This window comes from Sprattus sprattus (assembly GCF_963457725.1).
Source record: "Sprattus sprattus genome assembly, chromosome: 14".
NCBI classification, from domain to species: Eukaryota; Metazoa; Chordata; class Actinopteri; order Clupeiformes; family Clupeidae; genus Sprattus; species Sprattus sprattus.
In genome coordinates, this window is record NC_137912.1 from 24,617,953 (window position 1) to 24,639,156 (window position 21,204).

General features: G+C 43.0%; 1 protein-coding gene across 1 annotated transcript; it reads right to left on the reverse strand.

Moving 5' to 3' along the window:
• Positions 1–1,441: 1,441 nt before the first annotated feature.
• glud1b (glutamate dehydrogenase 1b) lies at positions 1,442–15,758 on the reverse strand. The gene is made up of 13 exons (XM_080851611.1): positions 15,175–15,758; positions 12,188–12,268; positions 11,918–11,973; positions 10,422–10,485; positions 9,349–9,443; positions 7,885–8,064; positions 5,325–5,462; positions 4,960–5,097; positions 4,354–4,434; positions 4,087–4,210; positions 3,771–3,862; positions 3,496–3,558; positions 1,442–2,785 (listed from the first exon to the last, which is right to left on the reverse strand). Exons 1-13 carry the CDS (start codon positions 15,575–15,577, stop codon positions 2,666–2,668), a joined length of 1,635 nt encoding a protein of 544 aa, XP_080707737.1. The 5' UTR covers positions 15,578–15,758; the 3' UTR covers positions 1,442–2,665.
• Between the last annotated feature and the right edge of the window lie 5,446 nt (positions 15,759–21,204).

A 21,204-nucleotide genomic window follows, 5' to 3' on the forward strand; every position in this document is an offset into this window, starting at 1 on the left:
TTGTTACCAACTTTACTATACAACAGTGGTGGTGTAGTACAGCATTTGCGTTTAAATGTATGAAGGAAAAATAAAGATGTAGGTGTCACTGTAGACATGTTCCCACTAATACTGCTTCATATCAAAGTCATGGGCCATCAATGACACAGAGTGACCAAAAAAGGCAACTACAACAAATATGTCTATCGAAAGTGACTTACAGTAGCATCTTGCATTGCCTAGGAATTGAACTCAGGTCAGCTACTTGAGAAGATGTGCTAAAGAGTGTTTCTTAAGATTCAAGGCAAGGGAGAATGTTGTAGTACTCCAAATTCCAAGTCTAAAAAAATGTCCCCATGGATCTGCATTAGGGCTGCAGGACACTGTGGTAGCGAAAACAACCTCTTCAAATCTTAGAGTTGATACTCAATCAGAGTCAGAAGACTGAATGTGATGAACTGAAGTTTTATTCAATCTTGCAGACATTTCATTCAAATCGAGAGTGGTGGTCCAACTTTTTAAAGGGCATATTCCGTCACTATGCTTTTCCAATCAAAAGCCTAAAACGTATCCAAATTGAACCAACCAAAATATTCTCTCAAACCTAAATATTTGTATCCACGCTCAGAAAATTCTCACTCACTTGTTGCCAGACACACTTTTCCAGGTGCTGGCTCTTAAAAGAGCGTATATTACCTTATCGGTAGGTTCACCCCTCTGTCGTGGGAACCTGCTCTTTGATGAATTCCGCATCCCCTTATGCATAAACCTTTTAATTCATATTTGGCTGTCTCTGTTAGTCTGCACCTGTTGAAAACTGTATGATCTTGTTTTGAGAAATTAGGCCTCTCTGTTTGGCCTGACCTTCATCTCTACACACAGGCCTCTCTGCCTGGTAATTTGGCCTTTCTGCATGTAGGCCTTCTGACCTTCATGTTCACCACACCACTGTATTATAACCATCATTCTTAACACCACTTCTAGAAGTTGTCTCATGTGTTGTTGTTTCCTTTACTGTATTGGGAAAGAAAAGTGTCTGCACACTTTTTTTGTGCTATAGTGTACCACAAAAAAAATAGCATGGAGCTTTCTTGAGGCATAACGCTGAATTTCATAATTAGTTTAATTTTATATTGCATATTTTACGTTTACGAGGCGTCATACATGTTTCTTTTCTTTTGCAATGCAACACTGAACAGCAACACATAATATTATTAATTTTGCAATGCTTCAAGTTGTCTGTGTTTTTTTAGGTAATTGAACTTTGAATGACAAAGTAGTCTTCCTGAGAGAGAACATTTGCTAAAGCTACGGCAGCATGAGTAACTTTGATTGAAGTTTTGGTGGTTGTACTGCATTTTGCACCAAAGATGTGTGTGAAGATGATTGAAAAAAATACTGCAATAAAAGATAGTGTTAATAGGTAAGAGGACCAACAAATAACACAATAAACTATCCACCATTGTCATTGTTCCACATTATTTATTTTCAACAAAACGGCGATACAAATTTCACAAAGCGACGTGTCAGCTGCCCCTTGATCCCATTAAGGACTCCTTTCATCTCCAGACCATCCTGCATCGAGACGTTTCATCTGCAGACTATCCTGCATCGAGACGTTTCATCTGCAGACTATCCTGCATCGAGACGTTTCATCTGCAGACTAACCTGCATCGAGACGTTTCATCTGCAGACTATCCTGCATCGAGACGTTTCATCTGCAGACTATCCTGCATCGAGACGTTTCATCTGCAGACTATCCTGCATCGAGACGTTTCATCTGCAGACTATCCTGCATCGAGACGTTTCATCTGCAGACTAACCTGCATCGATTTGTTTCATCTGCAGACTATCCTGCATCGAGACGTTTCATCTGCAGACTAAGCTGCATCGATTCGTTTCATCTGCAGACTAACCTGCATCGAGACATTTTATCTGCAGACAGTTTTGGCTAACCTAGCTCAACCCATTCACAATCAAACGGTTGGATCCCAGAAGTATTCTTAACATTTTTGCCATTGATGCAGTCAGTTGCACAGCATGGAGAAAGTGCGTCTAAGCTAAATGAGTAGAGGGTCCAGCCAAAGTACTATCAGGATATGACGTCTGCTGATATGTGAGGGGGGAAAGGTTTTCAAATGTAAATGAAATGTAAAATACAAAAACTTGACCTCCATCTTGGAGAGCTAAGGCCTCTTCATTGTGGTGATATGAACACTACCGAACAAAACAGGATACAGGAGGAAGGGCTACCTTCTGAACTGGCAAAGTCGCTTTCGGTTGTTGGTGCTACGATGCTTCAGGGTATAAAATGACAACCACTTGAAAAGCATAATCTGTGGTTATATTATTAACCCCCTTCTACTGCAAAAAACATTAGAAACAGGCAACAGCAGGCTTGAAACCGATACAGGATGAGCCCAGTTTACAAAAATGTCTGCGGAAAACAAAATGCATTATACATACATCACAAAAAAATTAGGAGTTCAGCAGGGAAATCTTGTTTGGACATGATATTCAATATTTAGAGCAGATATTGTTGAGCAGAGGATGAAGATAGCATCAGGGGAGACTGTTTGTATGTCAGCCTTGGAACAGGAGGGACATTGGCGTAGGAGGGTCAGGCAGGGCAGCTGGGTGTTTCTCGGCTATTATGGACGGCAGGGTGGAGTGAAGACTCAGGTGCTTATGTGAAGGTCAGCCCTGCCTCGTTGTACACCTTGAAGACTTTCTCAATGGCGTTGACGTAGGCTGCAGTCCTCAGGTCCAACCCCAGATTGTGTTTGTGGCCAGTGCGCATAATTTGCTGTAGGAAGAGAGTCAAATATTTATTTCCTCATATGTGAAGACCTATGAAACCATCCATGCATATTGGGGAGCGGCCTATTTTTGAAGCATTGAACAGCTGGACTTCTCCAAAGGCTCACTTCCCTTTAAGCAAGGCAATTACACCCATCTACGCTCATGTATGTCTCAGGCCTTTAAGCAAGGCAATGCCACCTATCTACGCTCATCAATGCCTCAGACCTTTGAGCAAGGCAATTACACCCATCTACGCTAGTCAGGAATGTTATGGAACCCTGCGTATCTCCCTGACCAGCTCAGCTAGACTTGGGTTACATTCTGACAGAGCAGCTTCACAGAGAAAGAACATAGGGCCCTAATTTCATTGACGGGCAACTGGCAACGAGGGAAGTCCGGCATGCAAAGGTGGAACTAAAGCTAATTTAGCTAAATCATTTTGCCAGTTTACCACCATGAGCAAGATCCTGAGCGTAAACAAGGGTGGATCAGTGCAGCCACAGCACAGCTTAAGGGCAAGGCTGGGCATCGTAATTAACAGATGTTTAGTAACATCAGACTGCCAAGCACAAGAGAAACACCCAGAGGGATGCGTTTGATGGGACACCCAGATGAGGCATGAGTCACTTTTGAACATGCCGGGAGCAACATCCAGTGAATTCCCAACTGTAAGGAGTGTCAATGGACACTAAGGGTGCAGGTGTGATGACTTACCCTGGCAGACCTCTCCATAGTGTAGGCCAGACCTGAATGCACAATGTCCTTCTCAGAGGCACCCTGGAGAGAAGAGTTTCACAAATGTCAGAACTGGACTGTGCCACGGGTTTAGAGAACAGGTCACGCAACTAGCAGCGAGACAGCTGCTCACACACCAAACATTCTGTGTGAAGTTAATGAATATACACCCAACTGGTGTTCTATATGGACTGAATATGATTCTCACACACACACACACACACACACACACACACACACACACACACACTTACAGCCACTCTGGCCTGGAAGTCAGAGGTGGGAACAACTGGGATTGGTCCTCCTTGTTTTCCAAACTTCCTTTCCAAGCTCTCCTGGACAGACACTGAAAAGGAAGAGAGAGGGCTTGAATATGTTTGCAGGTTGACAAATGCAACAGCTCTTAACAGCTAAGACCAGAACGCACAGTTATGTGCATGCAAGACATGGAGCAGAGCAGACAGTATAAACACTGTAAAGAAACTGAGCAGACAGTATAAACACTGTAAAGAAACTGAGCAGAGACAGTAAAAACACTAGAAAGAAACTGAAAAAGCCCCCTTGACTTACTGAGCAGGTGGTAGTTGGAGTCCCGTTCATATTTGAAGGTCAAACGGCCATAGCTCACATGGTTGAGGTTCTTGAGCCACTCAAAGTATGAGACGGTCACACCACCGGCGTTCAAGTACATGTCCTGTCACAGAACCAATGAGACAGACACAAGAATATCAGGAATGCATTCATGGATGTATCAATCACTAATCAGATGTACATGTCAGCACTTTTATTCTTCTACAGCCTTTAAATGGTTCTGAGGAAACTGAGAGAGGATCTCACCGGAATGACCATGATGTTCCTCTCCAGGAAGATTTTGTCAGCATCAGGGGTGGTAGGTCCATTAGCACCCTCTGCAATAATCTGGAGCCAAGCACCAAGAACAAAAACATACATGGTCAAGAGCCAAGTGGAAATAATGAACTTTATCAAACTAGGATGTTCTCGCTCATGCAGTTACTCTATTCTAAAGAGGCACCTCTGCTGCAAAACTACCATTCATAGGCATGGCCACATCGTCATATGCAATCTACAGAAATGTAGCCTACTCTTCCATGCAATTCCACCGGGTGTCCAATACCAAGACCTACATTAGATCTCACTCTGAATAGGGTTAGGGTGAGGTGGGCAGACCGGGTGTCTATACCATGACCTACATTAGATCTCTCTCTGAAGAGGGTTAGGGTGAGGTGGGCAGACCGGGTGTCTTAATCATGACCTACATTGGATCTCTCTCATGCTATGTTTAAGCCACAGCACTATGCAGCCTGTGTTACATAAGGAATCATGCATCAGGGACGAGACACTGAAGAGAGGGGGCTGAGAGACAGGAGAGACAAGAGACAGAGGCTGTGTGGATATGAACACAAGTCAGGGATGAACTCTGACCTTGGCCTGGATTTTGTGGGCATTCCTGGCGGTGAGCTGCTTCTCCCCGGCGGCAGGGATGAGGATGTCGCACGGGGCCTCCAGGAGGCTGCCCTCATAGGGAGTGGAGTTGGGGAAGCCCACAACGGTGCCATGTTGCTGTAAAGGGATGAAGGGACAGGTTATTTTAAGAATCTAACGCTATGCCAAAAATAACGTGCATCAAACAGATCAAGAGCAGTAAAATAGGAACCATCACATACTGAACAAAAAAACATAAATATACACAAATGAAAATACCAACAATGGATAATTGTTGACAGACCCTTACACATCATTTATGTGAAACAAAACTGAAATCTATGGCAGACACTGTAGAGACTTACCAGCTTGTAGTCCTCCAGCTCTTTGGGGTCCATCCCATTGGGGTTATAGATGCTACCGTCAATCTCAGCCACTCCAACACACTTGGCACCGTAACGGTGCAGGTAACGCATGGAGTGCAGACCCACATTACCAAAGCCCTGTTGGGAACACAATGAAGGAATATGAACACTGGTACATATTGCATTACACCCTACTTTGTGAGCTTTGATTGGAGCACTTCAAATAGATTAGATCAACTAAGAACTCAATGCTTTCACTCTTGAAGATGTTTTTTTTTTTCTCAGTGACAAACCACTACTTCCCCCTAGTGGATATTTACCTCTACTGCAGACATCATAGAGTCCACACTGGTACCTCTTTTTAAAGCCACTAGAGGGCACTCCAAAGTCAACTTCAACTCTCACCTTTCAGTCACCTCTCCTAGCCTCCCCCGTTTGTACAATCTCAGCTCTCACATATAGCTCTCTGTCCCTCCCTCTTTTCAACCCCCCCACCCCCCAAACAAATCTAAAGCTTTGGATATAAGAACCAAGGACCTCCTTCCGAGCGCATCAGTAAATCTCTAAGAAAAAGTCATTTGGAAGGGACATAATCTCTGATTGAAGAGCAGAGATTAATTCCAGCCCCTCCCTAACCAATCACACACAGACGTCAGCAGTGAAGACAGAGGCCCCATGCCGTCTGGTGCTCCGATCGAAGGGATCTGAATCTTAATCTCTTGTATCGGCATACGCAGAGCTATGCAGTCTGATCGAGGGACGGGGGGGGCTGCCCTCCAGACCTTTGAAGAGTGATCTAAAGCTGTGCATGAGGTGAGAGTTCTGGCAGGAGAATGCGTGTAACTAGAGGAAGTGACTTTTAACACAAGTCTCTTTTTTCTAGGAAGTGAGAGCTGTGTGTGTGCTGACAGGGAACATTCCCAGAGTTTGAGGAAGGACTGTGCCACGGGTTTAGAGAACATGTCACGCAACTAGCAGCGAGACAGCTGCTCACACACCAAATCTAACAGTCGGCACCCTGTCAAGCCTGGCCTTTCTGCAGAGGGGATGTTAAACACTGTTTGTCACAAACAAGTTTGTACTGTTTCAGCTGTCTGACATGTTCCACTTGTCTAACACTGATAATGAGCCATAGGAAATGATAAAACATGCCATTGCTCCTAATAGAAACACATCACAGATATTACTCCATGAATATGTCCCACTCAACAAGGCGAGAAGATCAAACATATAAAATAACATTTAACCACAGATGTCGTAAGATGTAGTCCACGAATTGGTTTCGGTTTTGGAAGAGGTTGCCAATATTAAAGCTAAACAGCCAATCAAATTACACCCCTCCCTTCCGTGCTCCCAAAACACCTTGTTGATTGGCTGGGATTGTTCGTAGCCGAGTCCGAGCTACTATGTTTGTTTCCCATTCACAGAGCCTAGACAGCTAGAGAACCATGAAGAGCATTTAGATGAATTTGACATAAAGTGTATAGGATTATAATCAGTAATAATAATTTCATAACGGGGAGAAATAGTTTTGAGTGTATGTGGCATTTCAGTTTCTACTTTAAGTCTTTTGTATACGTTTTGAACTTGACACGATTCATTGCAGTGTGAATAAAGGTAGATGGAGGTCACAGTATTGTTGTTCATGTTAAGCATGTAGGTAGTATGTTAGTAGTGACTACATTTGCGACAACAACAGCAATCCAAGGCTGCATCCCAGACAAAATAAGAGCTTTCTTTGAATTAGTATGAAAAAAAAAAGACCCTTGAAGTTCTCCTGGTTGTTTATGAAGAATGATGTGCTTTCTTTAACTGTTAGATCACTTTAAGATGCAAAATGTCTCTAATTCATATGGTACACACTGCAAATATTCAATATATCTCTACTTTAATTGGTCATTAAAAACTAAAATGGATATCTAATGTAGTAAAATGTACTGGAATTGAAAATAAAAAAAATTGTGCCTCTTTCTGGTTTAGTTTTTTTTATTTTTATTTATTTTTTTTGTTCCAGGTCTTTCGGCACAGAGTTACCTATCTGTTTAGGTAGCACTGCTTCCTAGAGCTGGGTCTATATAAGCCTCCACTGGACTATGCTCAGTCATAGTAGGACAGGCACAGTGGCGGGAGGCTGTTGTTAGTTGTATTTTCATATAATTTAATCAGATGTTTACTTAAAGGAACAGTCAACGATTCTAATCCCTTATTCTTTTTGTCTGTTCAATGTTTGCACAAAAAAAAAACTCTTTGTAAATGGACAACAAACATAGTGGCTCAGACCAAGCCATGACCAATTCCAGCCAATCAACATGGTGCTTCAGGAGCATGGAAGGGAGGGATGTCATTTGACTGGCTGTTGAGCTTAAAGATCACCAAGAAACCAAATCGCAGACTGCATCTTTAAGGATTAAATGTAGAAATGATGAGAAAAATCTACATTCATCCCATCGCTGCTGAGGTGTCGTCAGTCATCATCCGCGTTATTTCAAATGTTTCACAACAACTAACATCTGTTTAATTGTGGGGGTGAGAGTGAGTAAGTGTGTAAGATGTTGCGTACCTGAATGATAAAGGTCTTGTCCTGGCAGCCAGGTGTGAGTCCCACCATGCTCATGTATGATGCCTCATTGATGAAGTTCTCAATTCCGTGGAAGACTCCGCGACCGGTGGCAGAGATCCTGCCATGGATTCCACCCTGGCTGATGGGCTTGCCGGTAACACACGCATGGGCGTTGATGTCCTGTGGAGACACACCAACACACACATCCATTACTACTGACTATCTGAGTTCACCATAACATGCAAAACCATAAAAAAGGCTTCTGATATATGAAAGCCGCTTAAAGAGGAAAAAATATGACACCGTCTAATAGATTAACGGCACATGGAGGCAGGAGTCATGGATACACCTCTATCAGCTATACACCTGCTATCTCTAACAGGCAGGAGTCATGGATACAGTTCTATGAGCTATACACCTGCAATCTCTAACAGGCTGGAGTCATGGATACAGTTCTATGAGCTATACACCTGCAATCTCTAACAGGCTGGTGGCAAACATGGATCATATTTGGGAGTCCTGTGTGGCACAGGATATTTACGGGAAGGTTACATAAGGATAGGCCTGGTCCACTTGACACCACTAGACAGGGTGATCTAAGGACAGGGCAATTCTGCTGTCATTAGGGTGTGTGTGTGTGTGTGTGTGTGTGTGTGTGTGTGTGTGTGTGTGTGTGTGTGGTGAAGTCAGTTTTATTTAAGAGAGGTGTGAGAGTGAACCGTGGAAGGGCTGGGGAGTGAGTGTGCCAAGTAGGTTTAAGGCCAGATCAGCACCTGGAGCTGAGAAGAGGACTAGATGGAGCACATTCTCATGCTAAACTAAACTGCATGACAGGAATGGAGACTGCAGGTCTCAATGTTCCACTGAGCAAGGCCATCTTCTGAACCTTCTGAGCCACATTCCAAATTTACTACGCTCTGTCATCAAGGACATGACTAAGATTTCTAGGATGTGCATGTCTTTTCAAAGAATAGTTTCCGTGTTTCTAGGTAAACCTTTGTTTTTAAGAACAATAGAACGATTAAGAGGAGAGGGTAAGCCTGTGTGCTTATCTGCTAGATACACAAGAGGAATGAGAAGTGTGTCGCCTAGATTAAAAGTCTGAAAAAAGTCTATATTAGAATTATAATGGAAGTGATTCTGAGGGTGTCTCAGCAATCAGACACACAGATAATTGAGACACTATGAAGTGCCTTGATATTTGTGGGTGTGTGTGTGTGTGTGTTTGTGTCTGTCAGACACACACTAACAATGACAGCAGATTATAGCGTGCTGCTAGGGGCTTAGTGCTTGTGGTCCTGCTCCTTTAAACAGCTGCTGAGGGAAAGCATCATCTCCTATCAAATTAAACCTGACGCTCCAAAGGCCTCACTCAACACTGCGTTGCACGCAACACCTCCTAATAACCAAGTCCCAGCCCCCCCCCCCCCCCCCCCATCATAGAAACATCCTGGAGCCTCTTACAGTGTGGGCAATAGTGTTGGCATAGGTGTCGGCGATCCAGGACATCTCTCTCTCTCCAGTGCTCATGTCGGGGGCGGGGACATCAATGCCAGGCCCTGATAGGGAGGGAGGGTGGAGGGGGGAGAGAGGGAGAGAGAAAGAGAGAGAGGGGGTGGTTATTGCCTGTGAGCAGCTGTCAGACAGGCGAGTGGGAGGGGAGGTGGAGAGTTAAGAATACTGATGGTGGTCATGTGGGCAGACACTCAGGTTACACCCAGCCACACAGGAGGCCCATCAGGTGCACATTAACAGCCACGTTCATTTGTGACATTGACTGAATACCAAAGTTGCTCTCTACAATGAAAGTCTAAATTGGCAGTTACCTGATAAGTCTCTTACGTAACAGACCCAAACAGGGACACTGCTATAACCACCTCTGACTGTCAAATGTTACACTGCACTAGATAAAATCACCTACTGTGTTTAGACTGGCTACACCAACATGGATATACACACAAACACAAACTATTATTTGGTACATAATGGGGAACAAACTCTTAACCCCACTCATATCACACACACACAAGCATCAACAAAGACAAACAGACACACACAAACACACTCTGAACTACAGTGAGTAGAGAAAACAAGTGAGTATTCACACAGACGGGGGCCATGTGTGTGTGAGCCTCTTCGTGAGGGCACAAATGCTGCCACAGCCTTGCCCCCTGAATGCTTTTCCAAAAACAGCTTCACAAGAGGGGGAGGGAGGGGGCAGAGAGCACAGTGGATATTTTAGCTTCAAGGCAAAGCTGTGAACCCCATCAGGTAAGGAGAGGGCCTGTCTTTTTGAAACAAATGTTTTTATTTTTATAGAAGGACACTTCAGTTCAAGGTGGCATTCTGTCTTTATGGGTGTAAAAATGGAACAGAACAACAGACATCCTGGCAGAGATCAACGTGCATCCTTTCCCTCAGGTAAGTCTTTAGTTGATGCAGTGATAACGTCTGGTTCAGGTTTCTGGAAAAGTGCTTTTCAAGGGAAAAGAGATTCTACTTGTAATGCATGAAATTAAATCTAACTGGAAACTCACCAATGAATCCCTTCTTGGCCAACTCGATGGTGAAGCGTCTGGTGATCTTCTCCAGCTCGTTGTCCTATTCAACACAACGGGACAAATACAGGAAGGTTTAATGATGACCACAGCATGATTTCATCTTTCCTGAAAGTGTTTGCAGTTTCACAGTCACATGACAGAAAATAAAGAAGTCAGACCATACGAAACCTCCCTCTTGACCATTAACTGTCAGTGGTCTATTACAACAGCTACTGATGAAACAGGTTAGCTTCTGACAACAGCACAGTTGGCTAAAACGCCTGAATACAGAGCCAGTTTCTGTTGCCCTTTAATGCACAAGCTGATTAGAGCTTCTGATAACAAAGGCATAATAGAGCCCTTGTTTTGGCCTATTCCCTTGCCTCAAAGCAGCCAACAGCAGCTCTTGCTCTACTGGCAGGTGATGCTAATGAAACTCAACGCCATATCAGGCTTTACACTGCTACACGTCTAGTCAGCCATTTTTTTTAAACCAATCTCAGAAAGCTCATTGTTGTGTGGACACCCTCCACAAGGGTGTATATGGACTAGGGGCATCATGAATGGTCATTGCTTGAAATGATATTAAAAGGGATTGACTCAGCCTCCTCTCCATAGTTCACTGATCCTCTGAATTACATTTCAAGGCTACAGCAAACATTGTCAAGTTCTGGCAGGCTGGGACAGATTGGCCCGGTTGTCAAAAATCATCTATCACAGAACAGGGGGGTTGAATATTAACTAACCCTAACCCTAACAGCAAGACTGGAAAAATCTGCCCGACCGGCTCAAAGATGCAGGCAGAAGAGAGGGGCTGAAAATTGAGCTGCAGCCTGGGCTGGTGCTGAGCCAGTAGGGGGAGGGGCGTGAGGGAGGAGGGGTGACAGGAGGGGTGACGGGAGGAGAGGAACCCTCTGGCAGAGCAATGTCATCTCCTATCCTTCAAAAGCAGATTCAATACGACAAGGAATAGGAGCAGAAGACCCACGTGTCTGCAGAGCAGAGCAGGCTTTAGCAGCGTTTCGAACAGCACATCTCTCATTAGGAACTCACTAATAGAGATGTGGCGTTCATGTGCATGAGAAAGCAACTCATTTATTTTATTCGGATTCCGTCCCGGAGTCTCTCAGGTCACAAAAACAAGCCATAACAGCCAGAGGCCATTTCCAGGCCCCTTTGTCTTTCTGGCACACTGAGCACTGGAAGAGGAGAAAGAGCTCTTTGACAAGCGCAAAAGACCTGAAGAGAAACACAATTACTAAGAGCACAGAGATGGCTGACTGAATTAGGGGGTGATGCATGGGCCTCTTATTGACGCTGCAGCGCACATGTTTTTCTCCGCACTTGGGGAGCGACTGACATGTTTGTCTCTGCGAATGCTAATGCGTTTTCGTCGGACATTTGTCCTTTTCAGTTCACAGCTAATAATTCAGACCGTTATTGCTGTATAAATTGGGTTGTCGTTCTTCTTCACATTCTCACAGAACACTTACTGAGTAATTCTTGGTGTTGATCTTAACGCCGGCTTTAGCTCCACCGAATGGCACATCTGACGAGAGAATGACATTTCATTAGCCAGAGCATTATTAAGAAATCAGCCAGAAAGCCTTGAAAATGTATAGTATTTCAATATACATTATACTCAGTGCACAGGCAACAGTGATACTGGGTAACTCAGTGATACTGGGTAACTCTAAAAGCAGAGGAAGCTTTCAAAAATGTGCTTGAAGGCTATGCTAGCATGGAGGAGGGGGGAAACTTACCAACCACAGCACACTTGTATGTCATCAGGGAAGCCAAGGCTTTGACCTCATCCACAGACACGTCCATACTGTAGCGGATACCTGTGGAGAGGATTCACACCAGAACGTTTCATTGAGACAATGGGAAAATCAGTCCTGTGGACCCTCACAAACATAGTGTTTTAGACAGCACTGGGTTCAATCGATTTTGCAAAGCTACACATCGTAGGCCAAAGAGTCAGTGGATGTCTGCAGAGTGCAGACTGGATGAGTATGTGTGTGTAGCAAGTGTAGCATGCTAATATCTTAAGAAGGGGATAGGTAAGGAACAATAAATCCACCCAAGTGAGCACAAATTATATAATTCTTTGTAATTCATAATTTTGTAATTCAGATAAGAATGATGATGGACATGGAGAAACTCTATGTGGGATGTGACAGCTTTGCAGGAGAACAAATCTACGCGATGAGAGATGCATTCCCCCTTTATATCTTACTCTGCCTTAGGGTTAGCGTTCCCATTATATCATACTCTGGGTTAGCATTCCCCTTGTATCTTACTCTGTTAGAACACATGACCTGCCTGATTGGCCTTAACATTTTTGCTTATGGTACACTGAAAGAGGTTTCTCCAGAGGTCATGGGTATGCACAAAACAGCTTCACTAAAATGGTACAGGCAATGCCTCTGGACATTTGATAGAAAACATTAGCTAGGCTAGCACTTCAAACTAAATCTTGCAGTCATTGAGACATCCCAGAAGACAAAAATTATTTTCTTGCTCACTCATTCTACCAAATAAACCATCATAAGCCCTTTCTGAAAGAGCACACCACCTACATACATGGAGTTTAAGCCCTAAATTGCTTAGGCTATTCCGCAGGTGCTCACTTAGCATGGACTTAAATTGAAGGTGGTAGCTAAATTCACTATGGTCCCAGAGTAACCTAGATTATCAATTGCGTCAATTCCCAAACTGTCCTTGGCAAACTGACCTTGGGCAATGACGTCCGTGTGCTACTAAGAACATCAGGAGGCCAAAGGTTGCTACCAACACACCCCTTAAGGTTTTAGGGGGAATGATTAACACACAACAGTTCCTCTACCAGCTTAACAATTGTAAACCTAACCCAAACCCTGACAGAGATCACATTCATAACCCCCTATTTGTATAACACCTCCGCGCAACAACCTCTTGATAAACAGTTGCACTTCCCATCGTACTTAAAGAAGCAGAATGCTGCTTCTGCCTGCCAAGTATACCAGCTGTGTTAGCACAAAAAGTAAAAAAAGAAATACGCTTACATATTTTCCACCATTCAGCCAATGGCTGCAGCACCAATACTATTCTGTCAGCAAGTTTTAAAACGATAGGCCAGGAAACTTTTCTGGGTAGGCTAACGGTTTCCACTCTGACCTTGAGAGCATGCGGTTGGCCTATGATAATTTGTAAATTACTTAGTTGTAGTTCCACTCGTGATTGGACATTCCTGAAGCCTTATGGCAACTGTAAGGAGCATGGACTTCCAGTGAGTGGGCTAAATATAAATGTAACGTGTCACTGAGAGAGAGAAAAGAACTACTGAAGATTCAATGGCCGTGCTAAATACAGCATACAAAAACTGAACTGTTGGCCTCATTTGGGTTCAATGTCATAACGTGTTTTCTGTAGTTTGTCTGTTGTCATGACTAGTGTGCTGTTTTTCAACCCCCCAGAGCATAATCAAATTGACCAAAATGTTGTTATGTTTCATGATAGGCCTACGCGAACAGAAGTGGACATGGACTGGGATGAAATGTGAATGAATCCATGAGAATACATGACAACTAATGGGCAGACAACAGGGATCAAACCCGGTTAGTGATTTGAATTCACAACAGGGTCAAAGGACTATTTGGTGAGCAGCTAGATCTAGATCTCAGAGAGTGAGGTCCTGGAGCCTCTCTCTCTGTCATACAGTCACACTTGGGATTGCCTCATAAGTCCTCTGTAAGCAAAAATGCTCACCTTGCACACATGAACTCTGTTCCTGCCAACTACCCATCATGCAATGCGTCACCCCTCACAGGTCTCTGTCACATTTCTGGTGTCCTCAGACCTCATGTTGTACAAGGTGGTCTCAGTTGAAGCTGCCATCTACAGGTCATCAAGGGAAAAGACCTGACCACTGGTCTTTGAGAAGCTGTTGATGCCATAATTATGTGTGGCCAATGAGCTTCAGGATCTGACCAGTGATGTCAGTGCAGCTGCTGCATTCAAGTGATTTTAATGAAAGCTGTTAAAACAGCACACATACAGCGTACATGGTGTTTTCTGTATTTGTAAAGATCCGTGACAAGGTCCTTCAGCTGTCGTCAGAATACACTTTGGCCGATACTTTATGATACACTCGCTCTTAATTGGGAAACGCGGGGACAGAGACGGAGAAACTAGTGCGTGCCGAGACGCAGCAAGTGCCGCATTTTAAATGTCCATGTTTCAAAAGAAATGGTGACACTTAACATTTGATTGACATGTGGTGTCTAATGAGAGACAGAGAGTCGGAGTTTTGTCGTTCGAGCTTTGACGAAACTGAAACTGGGTGTTCTGTACAGTCCTTAGCAACCTGTTGCTTAGTTTTGATAGAGATTTTCTGTGTGGAGCACAGCCGGGAAATGGTCTTGCCTTGTCATGCTAGTAAACTGACGAAATAACCAGGCCGCCTAGTGTCTAAACAAATAGCAATAATCAGTATAGCCTGACAGGCCTATGCATGCTTAGGCTAATGCATGGTGAACGATATACAGTAAATCACAAATAAGTATCCTACCATCAGATTATACTTAACAGGCCTATGAAAGAGAGTCCACGTATAACAGTGCGCCTAACGTTACCGGGAAACCAGTTGAATTGGGTGTTCGTGATGAATTTCTCCATCATTAGCCATTAGCTAATATTTGTTGAGGACTATCATACCACTAGCAGGACTAATGTTTCACCTGTAAAAGAGAGTCATGCACTCACTTACCGCCTTTGCAGGGCGTTCTGTGTTGACTGTGTTGCGCCCGGTATCCCTCAATCACTTCCCATTCGCCGTTGTCACGTTTGATTGGGAAAGATACACTCAGTACGTGGTTGCAAGGCTTTATGATCCTGAGAATTCCACGCACTCGTTTCCTCTTCTGTTCCGGAGTTTCTTTTGATTTTCCCAAGTCTTCAATCAGCTTGTCTTCCACAATAGCAGCACCACGGTCAAAAAAGCCCTCAACCATCTTAAAAAAATTAGGGTCATCTTGTTTTTCTCCAGCGGCCTCGCTGTAGTGGCGCACCCGCATCAAAGATGCGGAAGCTGGCAGAGCCGAATCGACACATCCCGAGGCCAGAGCATTACCTACTCCACGGGTGAGTGCTTCCCCGAAATACCGGTACATTTTAAACGAGGTATACTGTGTTTTACTAGAGGTTAAAAATAAACTAAAAGATGTAAGTGGTGCTATCTACAAAGGTATAGGCAGAGGAGATATAACTGAACGTGGCCGCCGCGGCTCCTCTGTATGCCCCGTTCAATTACTAAATGACACTATTCATACCACCCCCTCTCTTTAAAAGCCAGCCCGGTGTCTCTGAAGACTTCTGCACCGAAGAGGGAAGGTCAGTTGGGGGCGCGTCTCGAAAGGGGAGGGGGCTAAACGCTGTCCCACCACTGTCATTGGCTCGTGGGGGCGTCCTTTTAAAACCGGGATTCCAGAATGCCTCGTGTGTATCAACCATACGATTATGACTGCACAACCCTATCTGGTGACGTTGAAAATAAACCCGTGTAAACACAGCACCATTTTTACTTGCAGTCTGAATTCATAACCTATCGATGGTGTTGATGATGACAATATTGATCAAGATGATTCTCCTCTCATCACACTTATATAAATGAGATTCCCCACTGGTTGTCCAGAAGAAATCTATGGAATAAGCGGTTGAGCTGAAGAGATTTAAATGTGTACTGACTGTGACTTACTCTCCCAGGACAGTGCCATTATCTCTTGAGAAATAGTAGCAGCTGTAGGGTTTGAACAGGGGAGTGGCCTATGGACATTTACATTCTACTGGTGTGAAATGCAAGACCTATGCAGTGCACCTGCAGTGCTGCAGTCACCATAAAAAGCAAATTGTCTAAATGAAAACACACATTGGTCCCACTCTTCTAGGTCTGAGGACAGACTAATCAATGTGGCTGACAAAATCTCTCTCTGTGCTTGTTAAGTTAGCCTAAGTTATTCTGTAGTCTATGGCTCAAGATTGTGTAGCCAGTTTATTCTCACTAAGTGATTTCCTTCATCTTACCCATCAACCCCTGATTATTGTAACCCCTGATACATTATCTCCATGTCTTCTACAGTGACTTATCAGATTGTCTGCGATCAAGGTACACGGCAGAATAGCTATCTCTGTCTGTATCTTAATATGCTGTCATTGCAAAAATTCACAGACATCCTTTCTTCTGTTATTTGAGGGTTAATGATTCTATTAGGTTTGGCAGAGGGGACCTTAACCTATGTGTTGTTTTGCTGATGCCTGTGTTGAACATTGCTCACTTGATGCTAGCCTGGTGGTTAATAAAGAACCACAGCCTTGTTAGGTTGCAGGCTGCTCTTGGTGCTCTCCATTCTGTGTCCTGCATGGTTCCACCCATGGAGAAATGTATCACTCGCCAGTTCACTCATTGTGATGCCTTTTTGCACCCAATAAATATTTGGAGTTTAGTGTTTTTATAAATGAATTGGTTTTATTAGTCTTGTCTCAGTAATAATAAAGAAGCAGTTACGTGTGTTGCTTTGGCACTCAAACACTTCCATTTTCATTCTATCCACTAATGTATTGGAGAATATCAGTGGGATAGAAGAGATCACAGATCGAACTCATCTGTCTAATTGAGAAAGCATTAATGAGTTTATGAATCACGAGTGCCACTGCCCTGAAGTGCACATAGATCTGAGGAGTGATTGGGGCTCGTGCTGATTGAACACGAGACTCTCTAATCTCCGCTGACCCCCAGTACCCTGATGGACTCTGCACCACTGATAAGATTAGACAGGATACCTCTGGATCCTGGTACAAGTACCTCAGCTGAGGTTTTGGAAACATGCAAATATTAACCTGAAGCTTTAGCAGATCCTGGGCACAGTGAGAGAGGGCATCGTCTACATGATCACAAATGTCCTCTCACTCTCACTCCTTGCCCTGTGCTATAACCTTAAATAGTTGCCTTTACGGTTATATGAGGAATATGTCTCAAATTGCATTAACAGTTCTATAAAAATGAAATATGTTTTCAAATCTAAAATACCTTTAGTTTGTTACTATCAAGCATTTAATATATTCTATTCTATAGAATAAGCTAAATAGGCTTTGATCTTGTGTTGTATTTATATCTCCCTAATCTGCCTCTCACTCTGTCCTTCATCACATGCCTATGATTAAAGTGAGAACAGATATGTTTCTCTCCTGCCATTAGTCTTGAACTCATGCATTACCTTTCATTTGAATGGATGAATGAGCTAGACTGACACATGTGTCAGTATTGTATGGAATTGGGTACGCAGCAGGCTCAGTCGTGTGTGTAACAGAGATAATTGCATCTAAACAAATCTAATTTAAAACACATCTATTCTGAATGCTCTTATTTGTTCTGAATGCTCTTATTATGTCAGTGAAAAGAGAGGCAATAGAGTTGCTCATTCCTGGTTTGTCTTATTGACCTGAAGCAGCAGTACAGAGTTCTGTTTTAAAACTAGTAAAGTAACTACCTAGAAGGCATGCAAAAACCTTGCAAAACACCACCAACAGCCAAGCTGACTGATAGAAGCTTGCCAACACACTAACTGGTGTCATTTGGCAGTAACACTGGCAATGTCATGCATGTGAAAGTTTTTCTTCCATTTTTGCAGGGGGTTCCACCCCGTTACACAGAACTACATAGGGCATATCTTTGCTAGTGGGGAAGACACAGGTCTTTATCTGTCCTTCACATGGCCATATGTTATTAAAATGAATTTGAGGATGGTAGCAATACTAGTTGCCTATAAAACCATACCTCAAAAAATGTCAAATGTTGCATATTGTAACTTTAAGTCTTATTGATGCCAGACCTAAGTTTGACTTATTGATGCTAGACTTAAGTTGTCTTATTGATGCTAGACTTAAGTTTGTCAAAAGAATGCCACTGGACACTTCCATGGTCGAAATGGTGATCTGGTTATCTCTACATTCATGCTCTCATTCAATTTAATTCACAATGTGCTTTACAGAGCTCTTATCAGGATACAGGGTAGATCCCATCTTCTGTGGTGGAGCTTTGGTATTTATCAGTATGCGGTTGTATATGTCAGCAAAAAAAAGGTTTTGGACTCATTCAAGTAGATGGACTGTAGCTTTCACTAATGGCTATTAAACCAATGTTCCTACTGCAAGCAACAATAAAACTATGACTTTGAAAGGTACATCAAAGCCTACCTACTTTACCTTTGTTCTAAACTAACCCCTTTAAAAGAGCCATAAAGATAAGTCTTGCTTGCTTGTGTGCCAGCCTGGTAGATCGGAGGTCACACATGTACCCAGCATTCCCATGTGAAGCCACCCAGGGGCCCCAGTCTTCTGATCCAAAGACTTTACTTCAATCTATGCCAGCCTTGGGTTCACATAAACCATATTGTGCCATTGAGATTATAAGATCATAACTACTTTTTCATCAAACATGAGAGTTCTAAATGAATAAGATAGATAGATAAATACTTTATTCATGCGGTAGGGAAATTCTGAATAAATACTATTTAACAGTCATTTTGTCCTTCATGTTGTGAAAGTATGGTATGCATTTCAAGAATGAAATGTCCTAAAATAATTTTGGAATATTTGCATGCCTTTATTTGGTATTTGGTTGGCTGATTTTAGAGAACTGTGTATTCCAGTGGATGACACCAGCAGCCCAACCAAAGCAGCTTTGTGTGCCTCCCGCCTCTAATCATTCATCACTCTCAGGTTTCAAAGGGCAAACAGCAGCTTCCCATTGGCTAAGTCGAAAACACCCCCCACCCTGTTTGTGCAACTGGGGAGGAGGAGGGGCACAGAAATGGTGATACATTAGTTGTTTTTTTGTCTCTGGGAAAAGCTTCCAAAGAATAAGAAAATTCTGAAGAAAAGAATGTGGCTAATTTATGTACAGACCTTTTCATGACATTTTCAAGAGTGTAGTTCACAGGCCTTGTGGGGTGACTGCAGTTTCCTTCTGTGTTAAAGCACTCCCTCATTCACTAAAGCTATTCCTTGGAAATGAAACTATTCCCAAAAAGATCATGTAGAACCAATAATCCAGATCATGTAGACCCGTAGTTATTATGAGCTTCACTAAAGGTACAATTTGTAAGTAAACTGTTTTTTGAATGCTGAGATTTTGTGTATAATGCACCATAATGACCTTGAGGTTTTAGTATTAAACAGACTAGATATTGCATGCGTTTTTTCAGTTGAATATTTAATCAGATTCACTTTTTGTTCAATGATCAGATGTGATTGAGCAAGCTGTTTATTGCAATTTTAGTCCCTGTACATGTATTTCCTTAAGATGAACCAGTGTAAGGATAGTGAGTGAGTGAGAGTGAGTATGCCTGTGGCAGGCTGTGTTCCTGCCAAACCCCCATGGTTATGACGTGGGGGAGGGTCTGTACTGGGGGATGGGGTTGTTACGTAGAGGTAAAAGTACAGGAGCACGGGGTGCCCAATGATAATGTTAGTGCCTCTGTGCACATGGGGGGTTGCAGGGCTGTCTTGGGGGATGGGACTAGGGAGTGCAGAGCTGACTGGGACTATGGAGTGCAGTGAGTGACTGTTGTCTGATAGGCTATACTCGTGCACATGAGTTTTGGCCTTCATGCAGAACGTCTGCAGTAAGAAGTAACAACAGTGTGCAGCAGCGACATCTCCTGGACAAATGTACACACAACATCTTAAGTCATTCAGTGGGTGAATGTGGCTTAGGAGCACTGTTTACATTTATATCTCCGCTTCGCGTCATGGAGTTCTTTGCCTCCGCCTCATCCCGTATTTTCTTATGAAGAGACACCTTGATGGCTGATATCCCACTTATACCACTGTTCTCCACATACAGTGTGATTACACTTTGTCATTTGATCTACAGTACCAGTCAAAAGTTTGGACACACCTCTTTTTATGAGAAGTTTTTTCTTTACTTTTATTATTTTCTACATGGTAGATCACACTTTTTTTGTTTAGTACATCATTCCATATGTGTTCTTTCGTAGTTTAAATGTCTTCAGTATTAATCTACAATGTAGAAAATAATAAAAGTTAAAAAAAAACAAAACACTTCTCCAAAAAATTAAAGGGGTGTCCAAACTTTTGACTCGTACTGTATTCAGGGACGGACTGGGGCTCAAAAAAGGCCCTGGACTTTTTCCAAAATTTAGGCCCACAGCCCATACGCGATTTTGTGTTTAAATATCCACTTGTCAGCGTACCAAGATACTATACCACAAGCCTACTAAACTGAAGATATTCACAAATAAATACATTTCACAATCAATAATAATTTCTGAGGTGTTTATTTATAACAAAGGTACAATAAAAAAAAAAAAAAAGAAGGTAGGCCTAACCGGTATTTTAACTTGAACTTAAAAATGTACTTAATGCTGTGGCAGTAAAAGCTTCCTCAACAGGGTACTGGTCTCTCCAACTCTATCTATGATGAGCTCATTGTCCAGGGACATTAGGATGTCCTTCTCAGTGGCCATAAGCATAAATGCTTCAAGGTGCTCCTGTGAATTAGTGCTCCTGAATCTGGACTTGATGTATTTGAGGACAGAGAAACTTCTCTCACAGGCTACTTGGGTCACAGGAAGAGTGAGGAGAAATTTGTAACCTAGGCCCAGGATATGGTATGCATCCGTTAGGAGGTTGTATCTTGACAGAATCTGATAACAACATACTGGGCAATCTTTGCATGATTTGCACGTGCTCAGTTTGAGCTCCTCCTCCTCCTCCTCTT

Excerpts from the sequence above, each read along its gene's own strand:
- glud1b (XM_080851611.1), bottom strand. The coding sequence starts at position 15,577 with ATGTACCGGTATTTCGGGGAAGCACTCACCCGTGGAGTAGGTAATGCT. Across the intron at positions 3,863-4,086 it reads CTCCAACTACCACCTGCTCA|TGTCTGTCCAGGAGAGCTTG; the intron begins GTAAGTCAAGGG and ends CTTCCTTTTCAG. Across the intron at positions 2,786-3,495 it reads CTATGGAGAGGTCTGCCAGG|CAAATTATGCGCACTGGCCA; the intron begins GTAAGTCATCAC and ends CTCTTCCTACAG.